A 25,955-nucleotide genomic window follows, 5' to 3' on the forward strand; every position below is an offset into this window, starting at 1 on the left:
GCTTAGCAAAAAATACCCCATTTTCAGTAAAAGCACTAATGACTCTTTTAAACACCAGTGCAGTAAACACATCAATCATAACAGCAGTGGTTATTAATTGTGTTCATTGCAGTGGTTTATACTGCATTGGTTTTGTAGTCCATTGTTGTTCTGACTTTTTTCCTGATTCATCACTCATCACCATCACAAAAGTTAAACAGTATCCTGCATCCCGACACCAGTTTAAAACTGAAGCGAAAGCACTTCCAAGGCCTCATTGACGTAAACAAACTGCTCTTCTGATGATGGATTCTGTTGAAATGACACAGAGGGGGAAAAATGACACAGAAGATGAAAAAGTTCAGAAAAAGAAACACTCAGCAGAAAAAAAAAACAAACCTAAAAGAGATGGAGCTGAGAGAAGGTGTGTGGTGTTTTTTTGAAGCTGATATAAAGAGCCATCAGTCTTCAACTCCAAATGTTCCCATCAAGTAAACATCAATAAATATGTATGAAGGGAGAGAGGGAGAATGAGAGGGGAAGGGAAGAAGGGAAAGCGAGAGAGGCAAATGGAGGAAAAGCCAGACTCCTATACTCACAGAGCAGCTATACTGGTGTAATGTCTGAAGACTGAAACATGCCTCTTTAAAAATAATACAGTTAGATGACTAATTCTAGTAGAAACCAACACAAAGGGTGTTGATGTGATAACAGCATCAATGCTCCTTGTTATGGATGTTCAACCATCTAAAACCTACTTGAGGACCACAAGAACCACCTAAAGGAATTCTACAACCTCCTAAATGACCATTAGAATCACCCAAGAGACTATACAACTTCCTCTATTACTGCCTGCCTCCTCTAGGTCCTAGAGATACTACTGAATGATCACAAGAACCACCTTAAGAACTCCCCAATGACTGCCACGACCTTCTAAAGAACAAGCAGAACTCCTTGCAAGACTCCAAGCTACTCCCCAATGACCACACACTAAACCACCACTAGAACCACCTATAGGACTCCAACAGGACCACACTTCTCACTTAAAGGACCTGTACGACTTCCTCAAGTGCCACTGGAACCAACTGCAGAACCTCGTCTGAAACCTCCTTGTTTTGTGGCTCCTTTACATTAACACTAACTAACTGTCACTAACTGAAGACCAAAACATTAAGAGTCTGAGATAAAGGAGTGTGGTGTTGTAGTCAAACAACTAAAGCTTCCATGAGGTTTTGACAGTGCTTTCATGCTTGCCTATGGCTTAGGTTCTTGGGATTTGTGGTTGTTTGAATGCTTGTAAAATAACTGCTATAACTGCCTCTTAGAAACACTAATAAAGGAAATTCTCAATGGGAACATGCTAGGGCAAAGGCTGTACATAATAAATTTCATCTGAAGTTGATCTGACTTCCCAGTTGAGGCCGCTGATTAGAATATTTTGGGGGTTCTTCAAAAGTCTACCCTCCTACAGGTTTGTAATATTGTGCAGCTTACCATGCTGTCATCCTCTGGGGTTCTGTGGACAATGACAATTTGAATAATCAACAAATGCCTGAACAATTAATCGCAAAATGGTCATGTGCAATATCCAAATGTCAGGAGGTGTGACTTTTTGACAAGCTGTCACAAAATGAAGCACTGTGGTGCTACAGAGATGCCACGGCCTGCAAATCATATCACAATCACAGTATCTGTAAAAATAATGGGAATGTGATTTTTTTTCCTTTTCATATTGTTCAGTATCATCAACATTGTCTAGCTAGGGCTAGAGCAGGACTTGAGCTTTTTTGAGTGATGCTGTGATGGGCTTACTGGTCTAACTCCAGTCCACATCAGTGCTAGGTACAGTGCAGCCTTGGAGCTCCAGGACTCAGGTCTGTTTGGCTTGTTCAGCTGAATTTTATCTGCTCCTCTGTCCCATAAAACCTTCCTATTGACAGGCAGCTCCACATCGACCCTCCCTCCCTCCTCCATATCCAGCCCACATTTTTCTTCCCTATGAGTATTAGTTTATTGAATAAGTGGCATCTGTTTTCCTGGCCCCGTCACCGTAAGGCGAGGTATTTCTCACTGACGCACAGCACTGATTTATACGCTGCTCTGACTCTCCCCGCAAAAAATAAAGCTAAGCAAAAAATTTCCAATACATCCTCTGTCCACCCAACACACACACACACGCACAAATACACACAAATCTCCTCTTCTTCCCTCCTTCCTCCATCCATGCTGTATATAATTAAGTTGGCAGATGTTATACACTCTCTAAACACTTTTACACTCTTTTCGAGCTTATCCACAAACTCCCACTTTCTGTCACACACTAATGGTGTGATGATGAGACAACCAAAGTTGTAAATTACAGCTGAATGTCTGGCTTGTCAGCTGCCTCTGAAAAACTGTAACAAGAGGTTTTAAAAACTCGAATGCTGTCTCATGTTCAGTGTATTAATGAGTAATCCACATGAGTATTCCTGCCTTTATTACAAACTATATACAGGTACTGAAGTTGTATAAGTGTCATTTTTGCTTCCATGATTCCAGAATTTTATTCTCTTTAGCCATTAGAAGTTACAGAAACAATTCTAAACCTAGCTGGAGTCTTATATTAAAATATAATATAACAAAAATATTTGGGAATCAATGGCTGCCTATGTGATATATACAAATTACACTTCACAGAATCCTCCAAAATGCTTTCTTTGCAGTAAAAATCTTGATGTGGTCTTCATTTTGAAGCTCAAAAACAGCTTGTGCATCATAGTCTGAATGTTTTGTAATCAACGATTTCCACAATGGGGCACAAAAGTTAAATACACTGCAATGTATTGGGCTCGGGACTCATATTGCAGCAGTGTGAATACAACACAGTTGGCTTGATCTGGTGATTCTGTTGAGAAATTTGATGGATGATTCAAACTTTTTTGGAACTATAAACTTATACTGGGAAGGACACGTCAACATTTTCTTACACAACAATTCATCTAATCCGCACAGTTTACGAGTCTAATGTTTAAAAATTATTGTCCTTATTAAAATGCTTCTGGTGGGAACAGATGGAAGGAAAAAATCACCTCTTGTGACAGTTCTCTACTCTGTAATAGTTTGCTAGTTGTGATATTCCATGTAGGAGGTTTACCCGGCATCAGCATTCATACAGAAATAATCTTAATAGATGCTGTCTTACCTGTCTGGATTCTGCGGACAGACATGCATCTGCAGCAGGATCCTCTGGGTGAAGGTTTTGAAGCACTGGCCACACTTCCACAGATGCCAGTCACTGAATTCACTGCTCAGCTGGCTGGTGGAGGTTGGGCTTGCGAGGATCCGCTGGTTCTTTGACCCCAATTGGCCGAAACTGGAGTCCGACTGAACCGCGACCCCGACCTTGTCCAACAGGGATAAATTCCGAGAGCAGGGGGAGTGGGGGAAGACCATGGAGCGCATGAGGGCGGCGTTGGGGGTGGAGGAGGAGGAAGATGAGGAGGGTTTGCCATTCTTGCTGAAGGATTGGAGAGACTCCTGTCTGGTCATGGCCTCTACCACTGTGCCTGGGACGTTTACTGGACACAAAAAATGAAAAGACAGAAATGATTTGGTGAAGCAGTTAGTTGGTGGTTTCAAGAGAATGCAGTGTTTCCCCTTCCACTGCCTTCAATGTTAAGGTAGCCAAGCTAGCTTTCCCTGTATTACTGTTACTGGACAGATGTAGGGAGCAGAGCAGAGGAGAGACAGGTGAAGAGAGGATAACATTATTGAGGTGACTACAGCTTGTCACGTTACTGTAAGTGGAAGAAAAGCATCCAAACAAATTCTGAATGTAATCTTTCTCAAACCAAAAATGGACAGACATCAATCCAAAATGTCTGAAATTCAGGCCAAAATATCTGTGTTTTTTAAAGGCATCCAACATGTGTCTGGTGACAGTGGATGATAGAAGCTGTGCTGCTGATGGGAGGGCATCTAGCTGTGACCAGAACACTAGCAGCTCTCCTGCTGGACAGACAGGTGGATCAATTGACCCATTCTTAGTTCAAAGCAACTTTTGAGGTGGCCCTCTACATGTCTATGATTTATCTGTCACCAGGACACATTTTTGCCTGTGTGCTGTGTTGGATGAATACAAGTAATTCTGATTTTGCTGTTGTGATGGAACCAGAAAGCCAGCCATAATGTCCTAACTGGGGCCAGATCCGCGTGGCTAGCCCAGGGCAAACTGCAGCTCCCACTACCAGTGAATGAATTTATTATGGGTCTAGTTAGGCTGTTTGGAGTTTGGTAGTACAGTTACAGTGACACGCTGTTCTTCTCTCTGACCACAGAAATGTTTCTCAAACTATGGTTACATTTCAGGGCCCAAGGCCTCCTGCCTGTTTCTTGGAAGGGGGGGTTACCACATGACAGCAGTCCTGTAGTATTTACTTGGACAAACCCACTACAATGTCAACTGTTACTACTACTGTTACTGATGCTATTACTATTGTAAATGATGCTGCTACTCCTAATATTATTATTACCTCTGCACTTCTTATACTACTACTACGATGACAATGGATACTATAAGAATACTGCTATTATCACGAGACCAATTACTTTTACTATCTCTGCTCTGGCTTCTACAATTACTTGCTATTATTTCCACAACTAGTTTTAGAACTAGTGTAAGAACATTAAGAACAGTCTTACTTTGAGCTAAACTCAGCCTACATTTAATGTCAATTATTGTTTCAATTATTGTATATTCGTCCTTTGCGTAATGTATTCTTAAGGTTTTTATGTTGTGCTCATAATTGTATGTGTTTTGTGAGACACTTCTTATTTCTGTTAGTTCTGCTTTGATAAGTGCTTTGTAACAAAAATATGAACATAGAAGATGGCATGATAAATGTATTAGGCTGGGTGGATGAACAGATATAGGACACAGAAGTGTTGCTGGTGAATAAAACAGTCAAGCACAATGACATTAACAGGAAAAAAACAGATTGTATAAAAGTGTGTAAATTAGATTTTGGCTGAACCAGCTGATGCCAGCTGTCCTCACTTGACCCACAATTCAACTGTGTTCTGTTCTCTGGTCTGACCAACTGACAGACCTGGACTTCATAATCCTTCATTATGTTTCAAATGACATAAAAAGGGCTTGTCCTACTTTAATTCACTGTGGATGGTTTCATTTTTCATTCTGTAAAGCTGGTTTGTTTGGAAAAACTTGGCATATGACGGGCAGGAAGTGGGATCATCTGACTTGCTCTTTCCAAAACTAGCTTTAGCTTTGGTTCATTATTTTGTTGTTTAGGTAGAAAGCATTCTGAGGGGCCAGTAAAGAAGGGCCACTATATTTTTCTTTTTTTAAATAACCATATTAAACCAGTCCACCACCTCTGAAAACAATTTCCTTCTCTAGGACCCGCAGTACATCTGAGTGTTTGGATTTCATATTTCCGAACATACCCTGCACTAATCCATGAAGACTATGTTGTCTTTGCTTTTGTTTTTATTCTCCTCTCTCTAACTTTGCCTTGTTGTACATCTGCAGTGGAGTCATCATAACCATTTTCCATCCTTCATCAGCTCAACTCTGCCATCAGGCCACCAGGCTTCATTGATTCTCTAATAACCTTATGAGGAGATAATTACACCATCTGTAAGTTGGCCGACGGCACTATCGACGCCCACGTTACGCGCCGCTCGCCAACACTTAATTCATTTTGCAACAAACATCGCACATACAAAAAATGCAAGTCAATACAGTTTGGGCTGTACTTGAAATGCATCATCGAAATGGCAGAATTATGCAGATGCAGTTTGCAGAGTCTGTGTTTTCTTTCTTTGTAAAGGGTGTGTTCTCATCCATAGAGGTGTGACATGAATACAAACTGACCACAGACTCTGATCTCAATGATGGAGCGAGTGCAAAGTTTTAAAAGCAACTTTTCAAGCCAAAAGGCAGTGAGTGTTTGATACTTGGGTGGAGTATCACCCTCAATCAGCCTCCCTGTTCATCTATCAGTTCAAGCCTCATTTTAACACTCTTCCTCCTCCTCCTCTCCTTAATGAGAACCACATGATGACCCCTCCCAGCCCATCCTGTGCTTTATTTTCTGTTTATATCTGCTTGTCTTTGTCATTCAGTTTGACAGCATGTACATTACACTTGTCAACACAACAAAGTCTAAAAACTCCACAGAAAACACAAAATTAATCACGAATCATTTTCAGATTGTGGGATGGAGTCACACTCCTCCTGAAAAGCATATGGACACAGACTGGAGAAAATAAACTTTTATGTCCTCAAAATCAAAAGATTCTTTTGCAATCTGAGCAGAAATGATCCTCACTCACTACTCAGAGGAACAAACAACAATGGGCTGGATAAGCTGTACACATGACTGAACATGGAACACAATCACATTGATCACAAAATGTTATGTTATACTTTAATGCTATAATTTTGATCATGCTGTGCATTTGTTGGGAATTATTTTCATCAGTGAATTAATTCTGATTTGGTGCTCTTGGGTCTTGACTGAAAACAAACTACATCGAGTCAGTGTACGGTAATGACAAAAACATGTCGCATTGGGGCTAAACTCTGGCTTAGTGATGTGTTTCAATGGTTTCTGGACAACGATGGAGCTCGATGGCACAGAAGAAGATGACGAAGGTCGACAGACAGATCAGACTTTGATATACACACAATACTTGGTTAGTGGCATACATTCATTGCCGGTGTGGCTCTGCGGTTGTACTCTACATTTATACATGTATTGTTATACTGACATCATTAAAAGTGTAACAGGAAAAAGTTTGACTTTGACTCCAGAAACTCCCCTGTTTGTGTCCTCCTCTAAATGTCTTCTGCTCTTTACTTCTATGAAGTATATTTTAGACTATACTGCCAAAGCATTGTTAGTAATCGATGATGATAAGTTACCAAAGATGATAAAGTCTCATAAAATCAATACAGGTAATTAGAATACTAGCAATAATAATTTGTCAAATAAAGAAGACACGTGAATATGAAGTACAGAGGTGTTTACTGCAGAGGTGGACAAAATGTCAGCTGTGCTTCCTTCACATATATTTTTCCACTCTCTGTCCTGTCCTCCTCTGAACTCATCCCTCCCTCTCTATTTCTTTTGACCGTACTTCTCTCCTCTATCTGTCCTTCACACTTCTTACTGAGTCCATTCATGTCTCCTTTTATATCGTCTTTGTTTTTCCTGTCTCCTCTCCCATCATCCTCTCCTTCTACTTTTCTCTTCCCTCTTCCTTTGCCTTCATCTCTCCTGTCTTCTACCAGTTTCTTCTCCCTCCTTTCTTCTTCTCTCTTGCTCTCTCCTGTTCTCACTTCTCTCTCGCTGCTTTTGACCTCTTCATCTTCATCTTATGTTCCGACATGCTGGGGTACAAGTAGTTAAGAGAATGGAGAGGAAGACAAAAGAATGTGTTACATGGATAAAAGGACAAGAAGAGGAAAAGAAGTAAAGGAGAAGAAGGATGAAGAGACAAAGAGGACGTACATGAAGAGGAGACAGTGCACATGTTGTTGTTGTTAGGCAGCGGCCGGGCTGCGCAGCGTCAAGCCGACAGGCTGTGATTGGATGGAACGTGCATGAGTAAACAACCACAGGGTGTGTGTGCTTTGATAGTGTGTGCGTGTGTTGGGAGGGTGTGTGTGCTTTCTCTGTTGTGTGCTGGCGTGTGGTTTGGCTCTAATGTGTTCTCTGTTCGTCTTTATTGTGTGTGTGTGTGTGTGTGTGTGTGTGTGTGTGTGTGTGTGTGTGTGTGTGTGTGTGTGTGAGTGAGTGCTCATGTTCTGTGTGTGTGTTTATGAGTTCTTTTATGTGTATGTAAGCACGTGTACAGGGGAATGTGTGTTTAATGGAGTTTGTTGTGTGTGTGTGTGTGTGTGTGTGTGTGTGTGTGTGTGTGTGTGTGTGTGTGTGTGTATTTGAATTTACTTAAATGAATGAAACATTACTGTCAATTTTTTGGCATCTTTATAAAGTTGTAATTCAGGCTTATTCCAGCTAGAATTTCTTTACATTATTTTTCCCTTAATTTTCTGGATTCAGTCTTGAATGAACTTCTTTCGTTTCATCTTATTCAGTTTAAATCTAAATTAGAACAAGTGCAACAAAAGCATTTTGTCTTCCTCTCAGTTCCCATTTGGTGACCGAGGATTTGTTCCATTCATTACTGTTTGTTGAATTTCTAACTGCGTTATATATAATTGTTTTAATGAATTGTTTCCATGATCCCATAACATGGTGTAAACATTAAGGCTTTTTTTTGGCCTGAATTATTTTTTCTAAAGTTTCTTAAAACCCTGCTCTGGTCTGTAATTATTGAGCTTACATCTAGAAATTCAACCACAACTGTATTTTTAATCACCGGTGAGTTTGCGTGTCTCGCTAAATGCTGCATGATTTCTGTTACAGTTGGGTCGGTCATTAAGCTGTTATGTACTGACGAACATCTCCAAAACTCACTAAGGTGTCTCTGCATTTCAAATGGTGGATCTCAGTGGAATCTAAATTCTGACCGTGACCCAGGTCAATGCTCATTGTCAGAATATTGATGATCTGTGTTGTTCAAAAAGCCGCCTGGTGTGTTACAAGTTTTACTGGAAATGAATAGTCTCAATGAACCAGCTGCTCCACTCCTGCTTCCTGTGGCTTCAGATTTTTGAGAATGTGGTTGCTGATTAAAATCTCTGGACTTACACTGATAACAAACAGTCTGTTTCTGCTGCCTGAGAGCTGTCTGGCAAGATACTGAACTGCAGACTGCCCCCATATTTAAATACGCCTAAATACGCCTTGAACGCAATGTGTCACTGTGCTTCAAGCTTGTTTAATAATGAATTCTGAAAATATAAAGTCATTGTGTGAAAGTGGACCTCTGTTACAATTTAAGCAATTACAATTACAATTTTAACCCATTTTCCCTCAATCTTTCAGTTTTTTTCTTCGATAGTGAAGCAAACTGACTAATTCAATGGATGGCAGACATACTGACACACCTCTTCTGCTGTTTTTACACATCAATTATTTCTTTATCTTGGTTTAAAATGTCACAGAACGGTGTTATTTTCATACAGGATGTTTTGGATTTGCCAAATTCATTGATAGATTCAATCATTCATTGATTTCTGCTCTAATAAAGGTAAAAACTTTAAATGTCTGCTCCACTGAGGACACAAAGTCACAGTTCTGCCATCTCCAGGGCAGAGTTTTGACATCACACTCATCCTTTGTGGGCACAATCAGCAGATAACGATGTCACGGAAAACCCAAATGCAGTTAGTAGCTAAATGTCCTTAATTTAGAGCAGAGCTGCTGTCTTTCAGTTTGTACAAAGGAAGCATAATCTAATTTCACTTCATTTGGATGTCAACAAGCAAAAGCAAATTCTCCAGTCTTTCTTTGCCTTCTGCCAGTGTGTGTAGGTATGCAATGTATCTGTGTGTAGTGATGTGTGTTTTGTACATCCATATTTTTGAGGACTACAGGGATAAAGACAATTTATGTCGTCTATACAGTTAATGAGGACATTTTGGCAACTTTTATTGTTTGACTTTTTGTTAGCTGAAGCACAGGATTTTAGTTTGTTGTGCTGGTCTTCAAAGGATGAATGAATTGACAGCAAAATCATCCATCTCAAACTGATAGATCCCTGGATTCTTCACTCTGCCACACCACATTACTTTAGCATACACACAGTATTACCATATGAAACAGGGACTGAGGTATTTCAGCCAGTTAGTAACAAACACACTCTGGCAGACATCAGTGTGCACATTTGACTACATATATTAACTTTAATACGCAGGCAATGTGATTATGTTTGAAAAACATAAAAATTATTAGTTACGTAAATGAAGTCATTATTTTTATGGACTGAAGTGTTGAACAAACGGAAATTTAGACCTGCTAAACATCAAAAGATCACCAAGGTCATTTCATCTCAATTGATCCTGTGATTCTCTTCTCTTCTTACATGTGTATCTCTTCTTTCTCTTTTATATCTCTTCTATCTCTTCTTCTCTTCTATTTCTTCTATTCTTTAAAGGAGCAATGTAACAAAACAATTTCCCCCGGGATCAATGAAGTATATCTGATTCTGACTCTGATTCTGATTGTCAAAATATTTTATTTTGTGTTAACATGTTGTACAAATCAACACACATGCCCATCACACAGCTAATGTGGTTCACACTTCTTTTGTTTAAATTAGGAAAAAGGTTTTATTAATGATGTTAATGTATTGGCAAAACCGGTCCTCCTAAGCATAGTAATACAAATGTGTGTGTGTGTGTGTTTGTGCGTGCGTGTGTGTGTAGGAGCTGCCACGGTCCTGTCATGATGAACGATGTCATGTAAAAGAGTCGTTCCATCTGTAAAACAAACCAGTTTGTGGCCAAACGTCTCTAATTTGCAATCAGCACGATCTCATTTAACTGCGACTCTGTGAAAGATGAGCTCCTAATTCAATTCATTTCAATTTAGATTCCAAAGATTAAAACTCCTTCTTCATGTTTTGTTTTTTAGCTCCATAACTGTGTAAGAAAAAAGAGTCCAAGTTTGTTTTTCCCCCTGCAGGGAGTTACTCTGTCAAATCCACAGAAAAACAGTTTGAATGGAAAAGATATAAACAGGCTGACTGAGCAGAAAACTGGGGGAGATATAAACAAAAATAAATTAGTGACAGAAATAGAGAGGACGGACTGAGGGGAGTGAGGTGGAGAAAGAAAGACGAGACAAAGGCCAGGAAAGACAGAAGAAAAGAAAATGGACTGTGACTAACTGAGAGATGAAGAAAGACAGAAAAACTTCACCAGCATTCAAGAACATTTCAACCAGCTGAAATCACCAAAATGCCAACTCTGAGGAAACTTTCACCAAACAGCTTGACTATGAGGGTCATACTAGCATCTGTTTATAAGCAGTTTAATGTTTAGAAAACCTTTTAAGACTGTTTTACAAATAAATATACGGTAATTTAAGTCTAATCAGTGAGTAAGGCGAGCAGCTGAATGTAACAAGGAGCATTATGCATGCCTGCATTTTTACACACTATAAAGCTTAGTTTTTGTTAAGGAAATTCAATTTTTATCAGACAAATTCTGACAAAAATGAAACAAGAATCACAGTAAATGTTTATACTGAAATTAAGTTCTCATGAATTCAGAGTTAAGACCATTTTGTGACTCTTAAACTAAACTAAAATTTAAGATACATGCATATTTTACCAGACACACCATAGTATTTTCTTCACTAAAATGAGATAGAAACTAGAAGAGACTCCAAGATTAACAAAAAAAACACATGAACAGAGAGCCTGAACAAGTGACGGTAAAACACAAACTGCTCCTTTTAGTCATTGTATGAACCGTTTCGACAGGAGTCTTCTTCAAGTCTTGCCAGAAAAGTAATATATTTATTCAAAATGAGTCATGATTTTGTAACATATCCTGAAAACTGCCAATCCAAACAAGAACCAGGTGGACTAAGACCGAGTCAAAACATGAACATCACCAAATTGGAGTTATGAGGTTTTCATGAATCATCAGACATAAGATGGACAAAAAACGGACAGTCCCAGTCAAAAGATGGAGGTTCACATATGTGTGCACTTTTGTTTGCCGAAAAAGAGGATGCAAAGTTTGGATCGAGAAACGCTGGTGTCACAGCGAGGAGAGAAACAGGGAGAGAGGGGCAGCACGACGACACCAGGCCACAGAGTGCCTATGTTTTAGCAAACAATAGACTTCATCCAGTCTTGTTTTGACTGGCTCAGTTGGTCAGACAAATAAATCAGACAGTGGCAAGTTTGTGAAAAACCTGCCTTCACTGCGTTTGTTTTTGTGGCGGGCCAAAAGCTTTCTTTTCTCCAGTCTAAGAGTTTAAATATTGTTGGTAATAAAATTAGAGCACCATCCAAAGAAAACTGCAGCTTTTTTCCTGCACACAGACCAGTTACAGAGCCAGAACATAGATTTTACAGTCACATTTACATCTGAAACATTTGGCTGGTGATTTTATCAGCGTTAAGTGCCTTGCTTTACTTTTTCCTAACTATTCAGCTAAGATAAGACAAACTTTATTGATTGCACACTGGGGAAATTCACCAAATTCACTTTCTTGCTCAAGGACACTTCAGCAAGACATACTACAGCAGTTGTGAAATCAAACTTGTGACCTGTTGGAGTTCTAGAAGAGACAATATAATGTTGTTTTGTTTTCTTTCGCCTGAGTCCATAAAAACAAGGATTATTTTTAGTCCTGTCATATTCATATTTTAAAGCTGATGCTGATTAAATATAAACAGAGAACTACAACATAGAGAAGCCAAGAAAAAAGAAAGAAAGACAGAAAAAAAGCAGTGTTCACTCACAGTTTTCGTCCTGAGCGATGCACTGCAGCGGGATACCGAAGAAGGAAGTGTAGGAATCATTGTACCAAACCAGCAGCTCTGTGCCTCTGGGGATATCCATACACGCTCTGTAGAAGATACAGGACCTGCAATAAAACACACAGACATAAACATTTCATTTAAAATGTGCCACAAAAACTTAATTTTTCTATTTTTTTTTCTATTGTCATTATCTTATGGATATTGCAAAACATCAAGTGCATATCAACTCATGTTCAACTCATGCTTACTTTGTTAGCTTTCAGATAAGTTATGCTTTTTATAGGAGCCTATTTTTGGGCCTCCTGTGAAGGTTATTGTCACTGAGTTAAGCGTTTGTGCTTGCAGTGACGGGCAAGCTTGATTTGGAATAGTCGGTGCTGGCTGTTTATTTCTCTTGTGCAAAAAATAAATAAATACGTAAGGTGAGAGAGAGAAGAAAGAATAACAGAAGACACACATAAACATAAGAAAAGCCCCATTGTTAGGGTCACATTTGTTGCTCCTGCATGGTTCAGCTGATAGCTACCGATGGCCATGAAGAATACCCCACAGGCCTCTGTGTTATACACCTGCACTGACTGTCAGACCTGGCTGTCACTGCATGAATTACAGTTTCATGCAGCAAAACTGACGTTAGCCCAACTAGCTGAGGCGGAAGGATGGCAGCTTGAATGCCAGCTGCCTCCATCTGGTGTATCTTCAAATGCATGGAGGGGGCCAAGTCACTCCCCACCTGAATGTGCCCCACCTAGGAAAAGGGCAAGAAAGTGGACTGTTAAGCAGCTACAGCTGACACATTAGCCTCAGAGTTTGCTGAGATTAAAGATTTGCTCCTTAACCTTTAGCCGGGTAGGTGGGCTGTGACCCAGGTGGATAGCCCACATGCTAAGACCCCTGCACCACTAGGATAGGATGAGAATGCCCTGTCTACAAGGGCTTCCTGTAGGCAGTTTTGCAAGAATGGACCAGGACATGGAGGAGTAGAGGCTTCCACCCATGCCTCCTGTCCGCAATGGATGACAAGTCTAGGGGAGGCTTGCAGGCTGCCCCAGACACAGTAAAACCAGTGGTCCATATGGAGCTGGCACACTGAGCCTTGGATGAAGCTCTCCTTGCAGCAACTCCAATTAGTGAATTCCTGCCATTTTTATGTGATGCCCTCCAAGCTACACATTTAGGAACTTCACAAATGCTGGCCAGATCCTAAATCTCTTTGTCATCCCACAAGAAATGGCAAGGCATTGTCATCCATGCAAAATGCCAGCAGTTATGGACTAGGCGAAATGCCAACTGCGAATCCATCGATCATCTCCCTCACTGTGTCAACCAATGAGGTCCTGAGACCTGACACCTGCTGTACCATGCCACAGTGTTGCATTACAGATGACTTTGTAGTGAAATGCTCTGCTGTGCTGACATGCAAGGGCTGTACTTGACACGCTCTTTGCTCCCTGATAGTAGCCTATTCTCAGTCCCTGCAATCCTCCAGCATAGATGCTTCAGGCCAGAGCCTCAGTGATGCATCTCTGCAGCCGTTCGCCCTCATGACCAGTGAGCTTGGTAAGCTAATGTCAATACTTACCATGACTCATTGCCAGACATTGCTGGCCCAATCCCAACTTTCTGAGCCAAGCCAAAGGGCCCTTATCTTTGTAGTTCCAGGTGAGCTGTTTGGCCAAACAGTGCAGTAGGCCTTAGAGCAGGGAATCCAGGTGAACCAGATTCGGCAGCAGTTTGCCAGCCCTCAGTGACGTACGCCACTACAGCTTCCAGCAGCAGCAGCAGCAGCAGCAGCAGCAGCAGCTTCCACAAAGGTACGGTTTACCCTATCCTGCCAGCTTGTCCTGGTGGCTACTCAGAGACCTCACAATCCTTTGAAGTGTCTCTCAGATGACAATTAAGAGGATGGATAAGCAGAAAAAGCTTCAAAATTATACAAAATTATGTTTTTGTTTTTTTGGGGTTTTTTTTTCAGATTGCCCCTAATCTTTGCTTTTTTAGAACTGGTCATAACTGGCAGACCTAAGAAACCATTGGCGAACTGTTGTGATAGACAGAGCTCTGATTTTATGGATTACAAGGTAAGAGTTGCCCAGAAGAGCAGCACAGAAACACAAATTTTTCTCTGCTAGCTGTTATAATATTTTACTCTTATTCTCTCATGAAGATCATTGCACATTAAAAGCAGCAACGCTAACTGCAGCCTTTTTGAAAATTAGGTTTTGATCATTTTCTTGACTACAAAATTAAACTTTGACCTGTTGGTGGTGCTGAAGAAAAGGGTCATTAAAGTCATCAAGAAAACTCTCCTCCGAGGATCATGAGTATCCACAGATAACTTCATGTATATCTGGCTCACCTGATGAAAGTTTTGAACAAAACAACCCTCTGACATTATAATCATCCTTAAATCATGTCTCAAACAGAGCAAAAGCAAAGTGCTGATAAACAGAACTGCAGACAGGACAGTGTGAGGTGTCAGTGACTCTATCCAGGTCCGATTTTGGAAATGCCTCCCATCTGATAACAACTTGATTTCACATCTGACCAAACCCAAATGATTTATGGGAAATATCTGGTGTCTCTCACTCTCTTCAGACCAACTAATGACTGTATTGTTCAAACACACAGTGAGCTAGTGAGCAGTGAGCTGACGGATCCTGGGTCACACCACTGCTAAAACAACACCTCAACCTCCCAAAAACATCATTCTAACAACATGAGCAAACTCCTTGTTCAAAACCACATTTTCACATTCATCCCAAACTATTTTTAAACAATTTCCCACATGTTCTTTTCTCCCATCGAGTTGACAGGCTGTCAGACAGACCAGATCATAACTGTGAGGTCACAGGTTCAACTCCCACACGACTCTAATGTTTTCCTGCCAAAGTTCCTTTGAGCCAGAAAACTAATTACTCTTTGCAAACAGCTTGGGACAACCACTTAAAGTGAAAAGAAACAATATTAAATCCAAACCATAACTGATTTTTAATGTCCAGATAATTCAAAGCACATTGAATGTCTTCATATGAGAAACGTTCAACTAATGAAGTTTGACTTCAGTTCACTAAAGTGCCTCTTGATGCAATCAAAAGCTCCATTTAAACATCAGATTGTTAAAATACATCCAAAACCAGAGTTCACCATCAAATCCAAATCTGCTCAGTCAAGAAATACACAAACCTAACCAACTATACTGGTGGTTTTTAACATTTTAGCCCACTATATGTAAAAATCATGTTGATTTTACAGTCCTGTTGACCATTTTATAAATCAATCAATTACTTTTAACACCATTTTCCATCCTCCAGGGCATAAATTGGTTTTGTTTGCTTTCTATGAAAGACTTGCATCTTTCTGCAGACAGATGAACCACCGCAGTCACATTTCAGACAACTTTGTTTTTCTGTCAAAGTCACTCTCAACTGTATGTAGGAGGGGAAGATGGGGAAATGTCAGCAGTGTGACATGATGCTTATTTAATGGAGTGTAGACACATCAAGCTAGAATACAATGAGTGAGGAAATGAAAAAAGAAAATAAAAACAGTAAAAGAATTAGAAAGAGGAAAACAAGTAGAGAAATACAGCTGACTGACAGGGAGAAGGATATGCATTTCTAGAGGAGAACACTTCTAAGTGTTTCCAAAGGCAACTGGACTTGTTTGTGGTTAGGAGTCTCAGGCATGTCCTCCAGCAGGATCATAGCTCCGCCCAGCATCAGCACCACCTCCTCTGTTCAGTGATGGTGTTTCCAGTTTGACATGGATGGCTTCTTTCACTCCACTTTCAAACCATCGGTCTTCCCTGGCCATACTATGTAAATTATTGTGCTCAAAGGAACGTCCCATGTTGTTGAGTTGTAGGTGGACTGCTGAGTCCTGAACTGAGGTGTTGGCACTCCTCTGTTGTGCCATGTGCTTGTGAAGCGGTTGTTTTGTTTTGCTGCTTTGCTTCCCCAATGTACAAGTCTGTGGATTCCTTGCTGCATTGTACTGCATAAACTATATTGCTCTGCTTGTGTCTGAGTGTCTTGTCCTTAGGGTGGACAAGCTTCTGCCTCAAGGTTTTGCTGGGCTTGAAGTGAACAAGGATATTGTGTTTGTTGAAAATCCTTCAGATCCTTTCAGATACTCCTGCAATGTAAGGGATGACAATGTTGTTCAATTTATTGTCCTTTCCTTCTCTTTCTGTTCTGTCCTTTTGGGTTCTTGATGAAGGCCCAGTTTGGGTAGCCATACGTTCTGAATGCTTCCCTGATGTGTTTCTGCTCCTTACCCTTGCCGTCCATCTTTGTGGGCACATTCTGAGTTTAATGTTGTAGGGTTCTGATAACCCCCAGCTTGTGATCCAGAGGGTGGTGAGAATCAGAGAGCAAACACTGATCAGTGTGCGTGGGTTTTCTGTATACGTCAATGTTGAGACTCCTGTCCTCTTCAACGTGCACTGCATTATCCAAAAAGGCCAGGCTATCCCCTCTGACATCTTATTGCTGGTGGTGGGATCACCACTGTGCATCTTCCTTTATTGGCCGCCAAGATGGTGATGTTCTGGTCTCTCTGTAGTGATGTCAGTGCCTTCCTTCATTATTATGCTGTGTATATTTACAGACATTTAGCCTCCATAAAACGACTTTGACCATTAACACCAACAAGAAATCAGAGCATGTATGACAACATGAATGAATGCTGACAGACATTCACAGACACTACAATAGAAATACCTACTCAACTGTCAAAATTAACAACAAAGCCCCTCCTGTTTATGATGTTTTTAGGTGTATTCTATATGAATGCTTTGGCAAAATAGTGTATAAAATCAAAGGCAAATAAGATGTGATGTAATTTTGTATTTCAGAGTTACAAGTAGTATTTTACAATCATACACAATGGTGGAATTATGCAATCCCCGTTAATGACAGTAAGTGAAAGTGCTGATAGATGTCAGAAACATTTGAGGAGAGCAGTTAGTTGAGCCAGACAAGTCAAACTGAGCCTGCTGAAGATCCCTGTTTGCCTGTGTGTGTGTGTGTGTGTGTGTGTGTGTGTGTGTGTGTGTGTGTGTGTGTGTGTGTGTGTGTGTGTGTGTGTGTGTGTGTGTGTGTTTTATTAATTCTTTCCACACCGGGGGAGGGGTGGGGTGTTTGTTGGGCCCATGTGAAAACACAGCCAGGAGGGACCAGGCTGTAAATCAAACATACCATATGACCTCCTAGGATAAAAAGAGCACATGGGGTTCACAAACATGCAACGGCTTGTATGCATTTAAAACAAATGTATGTGTTTAATATATACATGCTGCTACATTCAGGCAGGGCGGTGTTATAAATCAAACACATCCAACAGACTCTCAGGTATGAAAATAAAGGCCCCCGCTGCCATACAGCAACGTGGTTGAATTTAAAATCATTCATCTGGGACATCATCAGCTCTCTCTCGGCTCTGATTTTTTTTTCCTCTGTTCTGTTTTCATACAAAGCCAAAATAGCTGTATAATCAGCCTTTAAATAATAGCCAACATACGCACACTGTGAGACTACAAATCAAACAACTCAAATATCTTACAAAGTGTAATAATGTGTCTACATGTGTAAAATTGTGTTTATCTAAAACATTTATGCTGACAAAGTTCAACAAAGTCAGTCCACAACTTTAGTGTGGTCTGGCCCAACTCAATGGCCATTTTCTGGGGTTTATTGAGTTACGTCCAGAATGACTTTACAGGCAATTAGATCATCCTCTATCAAGTCAGAGCTGCAAAAACTAGCAACAGCCAGTGAACTTTTATCAAAGCTAGTCAACAGAAAACATAAAGGAAATCTCAATGGAAAAAGGCCCCCAGTCCATTCTGCAATGTTTCAAACTGATGTTTGAACTTTTTTTCTGACCAAGCATTTTGGGCATATTCAAAGTCCAATTTCTAACCAAACCAAACCAACAATGCAGCTACAGGACAGACTGGGTTTGAATAAAGGTGTTAGCTGTCACTTCTTCTGAAAAATTGCTCTCTTGATGTCATCATCTGCACCCATAAAGGAAGCTGAAGTCCAACAATCAAGGGTCTTTTTTTTTTTCAAGCCGAGAGACTGAAGAATGATCAGTTGCACTTCAAGTTGGAAAACTTTTATGTGCATCATACAGGTAAAAAGACGCTACACTGATTCTTTTCTGTGGCTGTATAGTGGCATGGATGAGCTCTACCAGTTTTTATGAGCCTTGGTAAGAAATCACGTGCACTCAGACACCATTTAAGGGGAATTCCAAATTCCGTACTATGTTGGGTTTTTTCCTGTGGGAGGCCCTCAAGTTTAAGCTAATGTCTGTCTCTACAGGGATCCCATTTTCTGAAATACAGCACAAACACAGGTCTTACCCAGCTGTTTAATCTATTACTTGAACTTTGTTCTAGAGGTGTGCATTTTCTGTGCTCGTGCCTTGTCGCCAAACTGGTCTTGGTGTCACTCGATCTGTTTGCACCATATGCCCCACCCTGCTTACAACATTAGAGGTTCCAATACCCTGATGTGACGTTTTAGTCAAGACTGTTCTGTTTGCACATTTAAGCCTAAACTCACCTCAGCTAACCCCATACACTTATTCATACTAACTGTGTGCAAGGCAGCAGATCTAATCTACAGAATATCTATCTTAAACAGAGCAAAAAAAAAAAAAAAGCAGCAGTTAATCAGTCCACCAATCACAGCAGGGCTGTTTCATTGTTGTCATACTTGTGCAATGACAACAATCAATCTGTTCTGGCATTCTCTCTCTGTGTGCGGGCCCTGCCCATTCATTGCTACCATACCTAACAGCTGGCAAAAAGATAGTCGTGGATGAGTTGATTTTATTTTAGAGCTGGGACTTGATTGACACGCTTTAGACCGAGTGAGAATTTTATCTGGTGAGTAGATTAAACTCGTAATAAATTCAACAGATAACTAATGAGAAGGAGAAAAACATACAGAATGTGTGTGTATGTAGCCTACAAACTTAATTTGATTAATAAAAACAGATTGATAATTTGCAGGTGTCAACTGTTCAGGCCTGGTGATTTGACAGACCAGAATATGTAACAGTAGTTATCAGACTAACTACAGCAAATTGTTACACCAGACATAGCATGACCTCATCCAAAACTATGATAAAACTGCAATAAACCTCAGGTAAGTGCCACGTGTTTGACTATGTGAAGAGGGAATAGTGAAAGGATATATATATGTATATATAATTAAGTAGATTTTTTTACGTTTTAGCATATTAGTATATTTAAGGCACAATGTGGACATAATTGTAAAACTACACCGAGCAACATTCAGTGCTTGAATCGTTATATTTATTTGCCTTATTTACCTCTAAGTTTTAGTATCATAATTTAACACTGTGTTTCCTTGAACTCAACAGGCACCAACTTCAGTTACCTACCTGTAATTTCTCTAACACAAGATGGCAACATCAACATTCAGTAAGTCTAGTATGAATTCATGTCATAGATATGGTCTGTCAGCAAGACTTTAATAAAATGATGAATAAAGGCAGTGGGCCAAACCTAGTCTGTGACAGTAGCAGGAAAATGATAAAGGAAAAGGGAAAATTAACAACCTTCAAGTTTTAATGTGATAATATCATCTTTCAATTTATTCTGATGGCATAAATTTTTGCCTTTGGTGTAGAGGCATACATTGCTGTTAACCACACTTTGATACTACCACGAAATAGGTATTTCACAGAATGTAGTTGAGTATCAAAACCACTAGTCAACACTGCATCGTTACAGACTAATGGATCATCTGTGGTTTTAGCATATTGATGTAATAAAGCAGTGGCAATGCATCTACAGCTGATATGCAGCTTTTGTCATAGAAAACAGTTTTATTTTTCTTCTCTTACAGCACTTGTTTATTATCCACAAAGATAGCTGTAAAATTATGTCATTACAATTAAACCTGCATTATGCATTAATCAGTATTTTAAATATTGACACAATATTGTTTTAAATTAATCTTTGCAATGTAAAAGGGATGACTCAGTGTTTGCTAGACCCACTGCACTCTACCTGCCAAGAATTAGACAGTTTGTGACAAGTAGTGATGTGTTGGTCATGAACGAAACGGCTCTCAGAGCCGGTCTTTGAAGTGAACGATCAGAAACGGCTCCTGCCTGGGAGCCGGAGCAAGAGCCGCTTTTTTTCTCAACTTTTTTCTGTTCAAGCCGCACGTGATTGGTCAACTACATAATGTGTGGTGGGCCACCACACACACACCACTGGTGGCTTCAGTGTGTATGCACTGAGCAGGAGAGGGAGGAGCGAGGGTTACAGACAGAGCGCGCGCGCGCACACACACAAACACACACAAACACACACACGCACACACACACACACACACACGCACACACACACACACACACACACACACACACACACACACACACAGCAGCGACAGACAAAACTCTGGAAAGGTGAGAAAAAGAGTGACCGCAGGAAGCGCAGTAAAATTTGATATAAGTATGTTTTGTACATTAGTAATTAATTTTACACAGAATTTTATATTATTTTGGTAATAAATTAATTTAAGCCACAAAAAATCTGAAGAGCCACTTGGGAGCCAAAAGAGTCGGCTCTTTTATAAAAGACGAGCAGTGAGAACCGGCTCTCTTAAAAGAGCCAGAGTTCCTATCACTAATGACAAGTCAAGAGGCGTGATTTCTGAGGTATCCCAGTTGACCAGCATTTTAAAAAAGCAATTAAAATATTGTACAATCCAAGGACAGCAGATACAGACATTTCTGAAACTGAGATAAATGGCACAGTATCATCGGCATATCAGATAAGATCATGATAAGAACGAACTTGTCTCTAAATTACTTTTAAAAAAGTCCATGTATTTGACTGACATTAATGAAATGACAATAATGATGATTCCCTCATGGAATTCGTAAAATTTGTAATGCTGTTATTGTTATTGTTTTACAGCATCCGAACTCAGAATTGTGATGTTAGGAAAAAGCTGGAACGAAAAGATAACACTAAGCAACTTCATCACTGGAAAAGAAGATTGTTCTCATCACACAATGTTGAAGCAATCTATGGGCAGAGACTGGAAAAACCAATCCTTCACCATAGTGAAAACAGCAAATGTCTTCAGTCTGCCTGTGGATAAAGTGAGACATGAGATGAAGAAGTGTGTGGCTCAGTGCCCCCCTGGACCGAATGTGCTGCTGCTGTTAGTAAAGACTTCTGATTTTACTGAGAGGGACAGACAAACATGTAACTTCATCATGAGCCTCTTTGGCCAAAATGCTTTTAAGTACTTGATGATTATCATGACACAAAATTATATGGGAGAGAATTCTTCAGTCAAGAAACTCATCCAAGACTGTGGACAAAGGCAGCACAGAATCAATTTGGCTGATTTCCCCGACTATGTTCTTCAAGAATTGATTGGAAAAATGGAAAACATAGTGAGTGAAAACAAGGGACAATATTTAAACTTTACTGATGAGACTGATCTCATGGAAGCACCTAAATATCAAAAACCACGTCTAAACTTGGTATTGTGTGGGAGACATGGAGACTGGAAGACTTCAGCAGCTAATTCCATTCTGGGAGAAAGAAAGTTTGGTCCACCTGTTGACTCATCGGAGTGTATTAAAAATGAGGCAGAGGTGTGTGGACGGTGGGTTTCCCTGGTGAAGCTGCCTGCCTTGTATGGAAAACCTAAGGAGGCAGCAAGGAAGGAATCACTAAAGTGTATATCACACTGTGATCCTGAGGGTGTCCATGCCTTCATCTTGGTCCTGCCTTTAGATCCCCCAAGTGAGGAAGACAAGAAAGAGTTAGAGACCATCCAAAACATTTTCAGCTCTAGAGTCAATGATTTCACCATGATTCTTATTACTGCAGAGGCAAGTCGTAACTTTTCAGTGGCTGTGAGGTTTCTTCAAGATAACGGAGTCATCCAGCAATTCTCTCAGAGCTGTGGTGGACGATATGTTTTCATCAACATAAAGGACAAGAAACAAGTCTCTGAGGTGTTAGATACTGTGGAAAAGATGAGAGTGGTAGGATGCAGAGGCTTCACAAAAGATCTGTTTCCGACAGTTACAAGGCATGCATCTTTATATCAGGCAAAAGGTTCTAAATATCAGAGTAAAGAGCTTCACAGGATGGTGCCGAGTAGAGAGTCCTTCAAGAAGATACAGAGAAAAGAGTCTCTCAGAATGGTACCGAGCACCGAGTCCGTCTGGATGGTGCAGAGAAGGGAGTCCTTCAGGACGGTGCTGAGCAAAGAGTCTCTCAGGATGGTGCCGAGTACCGAGTCTGTCAGGATGGTGCAGAGCAGAGAGTGTCTCAGGATGGTGCTGATTGGGAAGACCGGTTGTGGAAAGAGCGCCACTGGAAACACCATTTTGGGCAAAGAATGCTTTTATTCTAAAGTCTGCCAAAAGTCAGTGACCAGGCTTTGCCAAAAAGAAACAGGAGAGATTGATGGGCGGTCTGTCGTTGTGGTTGACACCCCCGGCTTGTTCGACACAACGCTGTCCAGCAATCAAGTTCAACAGGAGCTGGTGAAATGCATCACCTTGTTATCTCCAGGACCTCATGCGTTCTTACTAGTGCTGCAGATTGGCCGCTTTACAAAAGAGGAAAAAGACACTGTGGAACTGGTCAAGACATTTTTTGGCAAGGAGTCACAAGACTTTGTCATTGTTATATTCACCAGAGGAGATGATCTTAAAAACCAAACAATAGAGAGTTATATAGAAGACGACAGTGAGGGTTTTGTCAAAAAACTGGCCACTGAAAGTGGAGGAGGATATCAGGTCTTCAATAACAATGATCAGATGAATCGTTCTCAAGTCAAACAGCTGCTGAACAAGGTTGAGGTGATGGTGAGGAAAAACGGCGGTGGCTACTACACCTCAGAGATGTTCAAAGAAGCAGAGGCAGCCATAGAAAAGGAAATGGATAAGATCATGAAGGAGAAAGAACCAGAGATACAGAGGGAACAGCAAGATCTTGAAAGAAAACATCAAGAAGAAATGCAAGAGAGGAAAGAAAAATTGTCAGAATTAATATCTAAATTTGATCAAGATGAGGGAGTCAAACTAGTTAAAGACAAGGAGGAACATATACAGAAGGAGATGGAAACGATGAGGAGAGAAAGAGAAAAGAGAGAAGAGGAAGAAAAGAACCAGAAAAGGCGGGAGGAAATCCAACGACATGAATGGGAACAAAAATTAGAAACCGTGGAGAAAAAACTAAAATGTGAAACAGAAAAAAAGGCAACTGCTGCCAGGATGTTATTAATGCAGAACAGAGTACACTTGAGACAAGAACGAGAGGCTTGGGAGCAGGGAAGAAGGGAATGGTGGGAGAAACGATATCGAGAACATAAACAGACACAAGAGGAGGAGCAAACACGACTTAAAAAGTTCAGAGAAGAACATGAGCGAGAATTGGAAAGATACGAAAATGAAAGAAAAGAAGAAGCTAGAATCAGAAGAGAACAGTACGAAAGAGAACTGAGAGAAATACAAGAAAACTATAAGAAGAAAGCAGAGGAAATTAGGAGGAAAAATGAAGAGGAGGCCAGAAAGCAAGCTGAAGAATGCAATGAATTCAGATGTACATACATGAACGAGCTTTCAGTTGAGATGGAAAGGTATGGAAAGAAAATGGAGGCTCTACAGCAGAAGCATCAAAAACAAAATGACACGATGATACGACAGCTGTGCAGAAACAAAGCATACCAGAAAGACTTTGACAAACTGAAGAAAAAACAAGATCAAGAAATAAATGAGCTGAAATATGTATATGGTGATGAAAATGAAAATCTGAAGAAAGAACTCAATGAGCTAAAGAAAACACACAGGGAGGAAATAAATGACTGGATAGAGGAACATGTGAAAAAAGCCGTAGAAGACAAGGCTTGTTGCATTTTATGAGATGTTTCGTTTTCGGTCGCAGTGATATGTGGTGATAGGAACTCCTGTATTGAAGTGTTGAGATTCCAATACTTTATTTAACCAATGTCTGACATAAAAATAACAATCTGATAAATAATGTTCTATTGTGCTAAGGGGAGTTTCTGTGAACGGTTAACAGTCACTCCAGCTCATAGTTTATAACTTAAGTTCAACTGATTATAATACCGGACCAAGTTTAACTGTGTGCATGATTATTAGCTGTAAAGTTCAGTGTGAAACAGACAGCATGTTAGGAAACAAAAAGTCTTTTGTTCAAGTCAAACAAAACCTGTAATTTCACATTTAGCTATTTTACCTTTACCTCACAGTTCAGAGATATTACAACAAATGTTCAGTGTAAACTAGTGAAACCTGATGACAGAAGCAAATAAATTAATGTGTAAGGAATGTAATCCCATCCTTATTTTTCTTTTACAAGGAAAGTTTATTTTCTCATTTATAACTGCAGTCATACAATGTAAGCAAACAACCAGATCACACTGCAAATGTCTTTTTTATTTCTTAGTTCAGCTGTGTTTATAATTACAGAAGGCTTATAGTGTTGTATTTTTACCACATTTTATGCACAATGTCTTAATCAGTCGTTTAAAATGTTTTTCCTGTGCACAGTCTGCAAATATGTTATCTTGTTTCTTAACACACAATTCACTATTTTGAAAATGCACAGATGAATAAAGTGCGTCAATCATTCCATTTTGATGTAACTTTTTTTCATACAGTTGAAACATGAAAAGCAGTGAGCATGTTCTACTGTGACAGAACAGCCATTACTGAGGTGCCCATACTGAAATATACAGATTGTCTTTCTATAAATACATAGAAAAACATTAATTGCTGCTTATGTTATTTCAATACACTTTTCAGTGTGCCAAAGCAAGAAATATCCAATCTGAGTTTCTACCCGTGACAAAAAGGTATTCTAGAAGGATCTGTAATGTCCATCTTGGCTTGCATGACACTGTTCTGTGTGGTGGCTGACAAGATCAAATGTGCTGCAATGGCCCTAAACATGTCTTTTAGGAGAAACGTGCTGCAGCCTCAGAAATGATGCCAATTCAAAAACACATCCAAAACAAAGACAACAGAGGTGCGCTGCAAATGACAAAGCATGCAGCAGAATGCCAAAACAAATAAATTAACAGCAAACACACTGCAACACAGAAACAACATAAAGTCTAAAACACACATACTTTGAAAACAAATACACAACAGAAGCTCTCCAGGTTTCTCGGGGGAGTGAGAAGTGGAACATCTTGACTTTCAACCCAAGAGAGAGACCTGACGAGAGAGTGTCTAATGCAGGAAGAAAAGCACTAAGGCCACCTCTTTACTCCACTTTTTTTCATGCATCAATCATTTGCACTGTACAATGCAAATCTATACAATTTACTGTTGAGAACCAACTTTTTTTAATGCTCTTTAAGATGCACTTGTCAACCTGTGATCATCAACAAGTGATGCTTAATGCAAGCAAAACAAAATCTACACTTATCCACACTCGATGGTAGATATATTGAGAATCAGTGTAGAAATTTTGAGGTGCTTGGCTTGATGAAGGGGCTGCAAGG

General features: G+C 40.0%; 2 protein-coding genes across 2 annotated transcripts in view; one reads left to right on the plus strand and one right to left on the minus strand.

Annotated features, from left to right (window-relative positions):
* Positions 1–25,955, minus strand: part of prdm6 (PR domain containing 6) — a 91,735-nt gene that overhangs the window by 14,458 nt on the left and 51,322 nt on the right. Inside the window, exons 6-7 of the mRNA XM_070963955.1 lie at positions 12,379–12,503; positions 3,164–3,539 (exon numbers count right to left, since the gene is read on the minus strand). Coding sequence (XP_070820056.1) covers positions 3,164–3,539; positions 12,379–12,503 — 501 coding nt within the window. The remainder of the gene's footprint in view (positions 1–3,163; positions 3,540–12,378; positions 12,504–25,955) is intronic.
* On the plus strand, positions 21,910–24,345 carry LOC139332098 (uncharacterized). Its single transcript, XM_070963810.1, has 2 exons — positions 21,910–22,531; positions 22,688–24,345. The coding sequence occupies exons 1-2, from the start codon at positions 21,910–21,912 to the stop codon at positions 24,343–24,345; spliced, it is 2,280 nt and encodes a 759-aa protein (XP_070819911.1).

Source organism: Chaetodon trifascialis, chromosome 6 (genome assembly GCF_039877785.1).
Source record: "Chaetodon trifascialis isolate fChaTrf1 chromosome 6, fChaTrf1.hap1, whole genome shotgun sequence".
Lineage (NCBI taxonomy): Eukaryota > Metazoa > Chordata > Actinopteri > Chaetodontiformes > Chaetodontidae > Chaetodon > Chaetodon trifascialis.

Excerpts from the sequence above, each read along its gene's own strand:
- LOC139332098 (XM_070963810.1), top strand. The coding sequence starts at position 21,910 with ATGGAAGCACCTAAATATCAAAAACCACGTCTAAACTTGGTATTGTGT. Across the intron at positions 22,532-22,687 it reads ATCTTTATATCAGGCAAAAG|AGTCTCTCAGGATGGTGCCG; the intron begins GTTCTAAATATC and ends TGCTGAGCAAAG.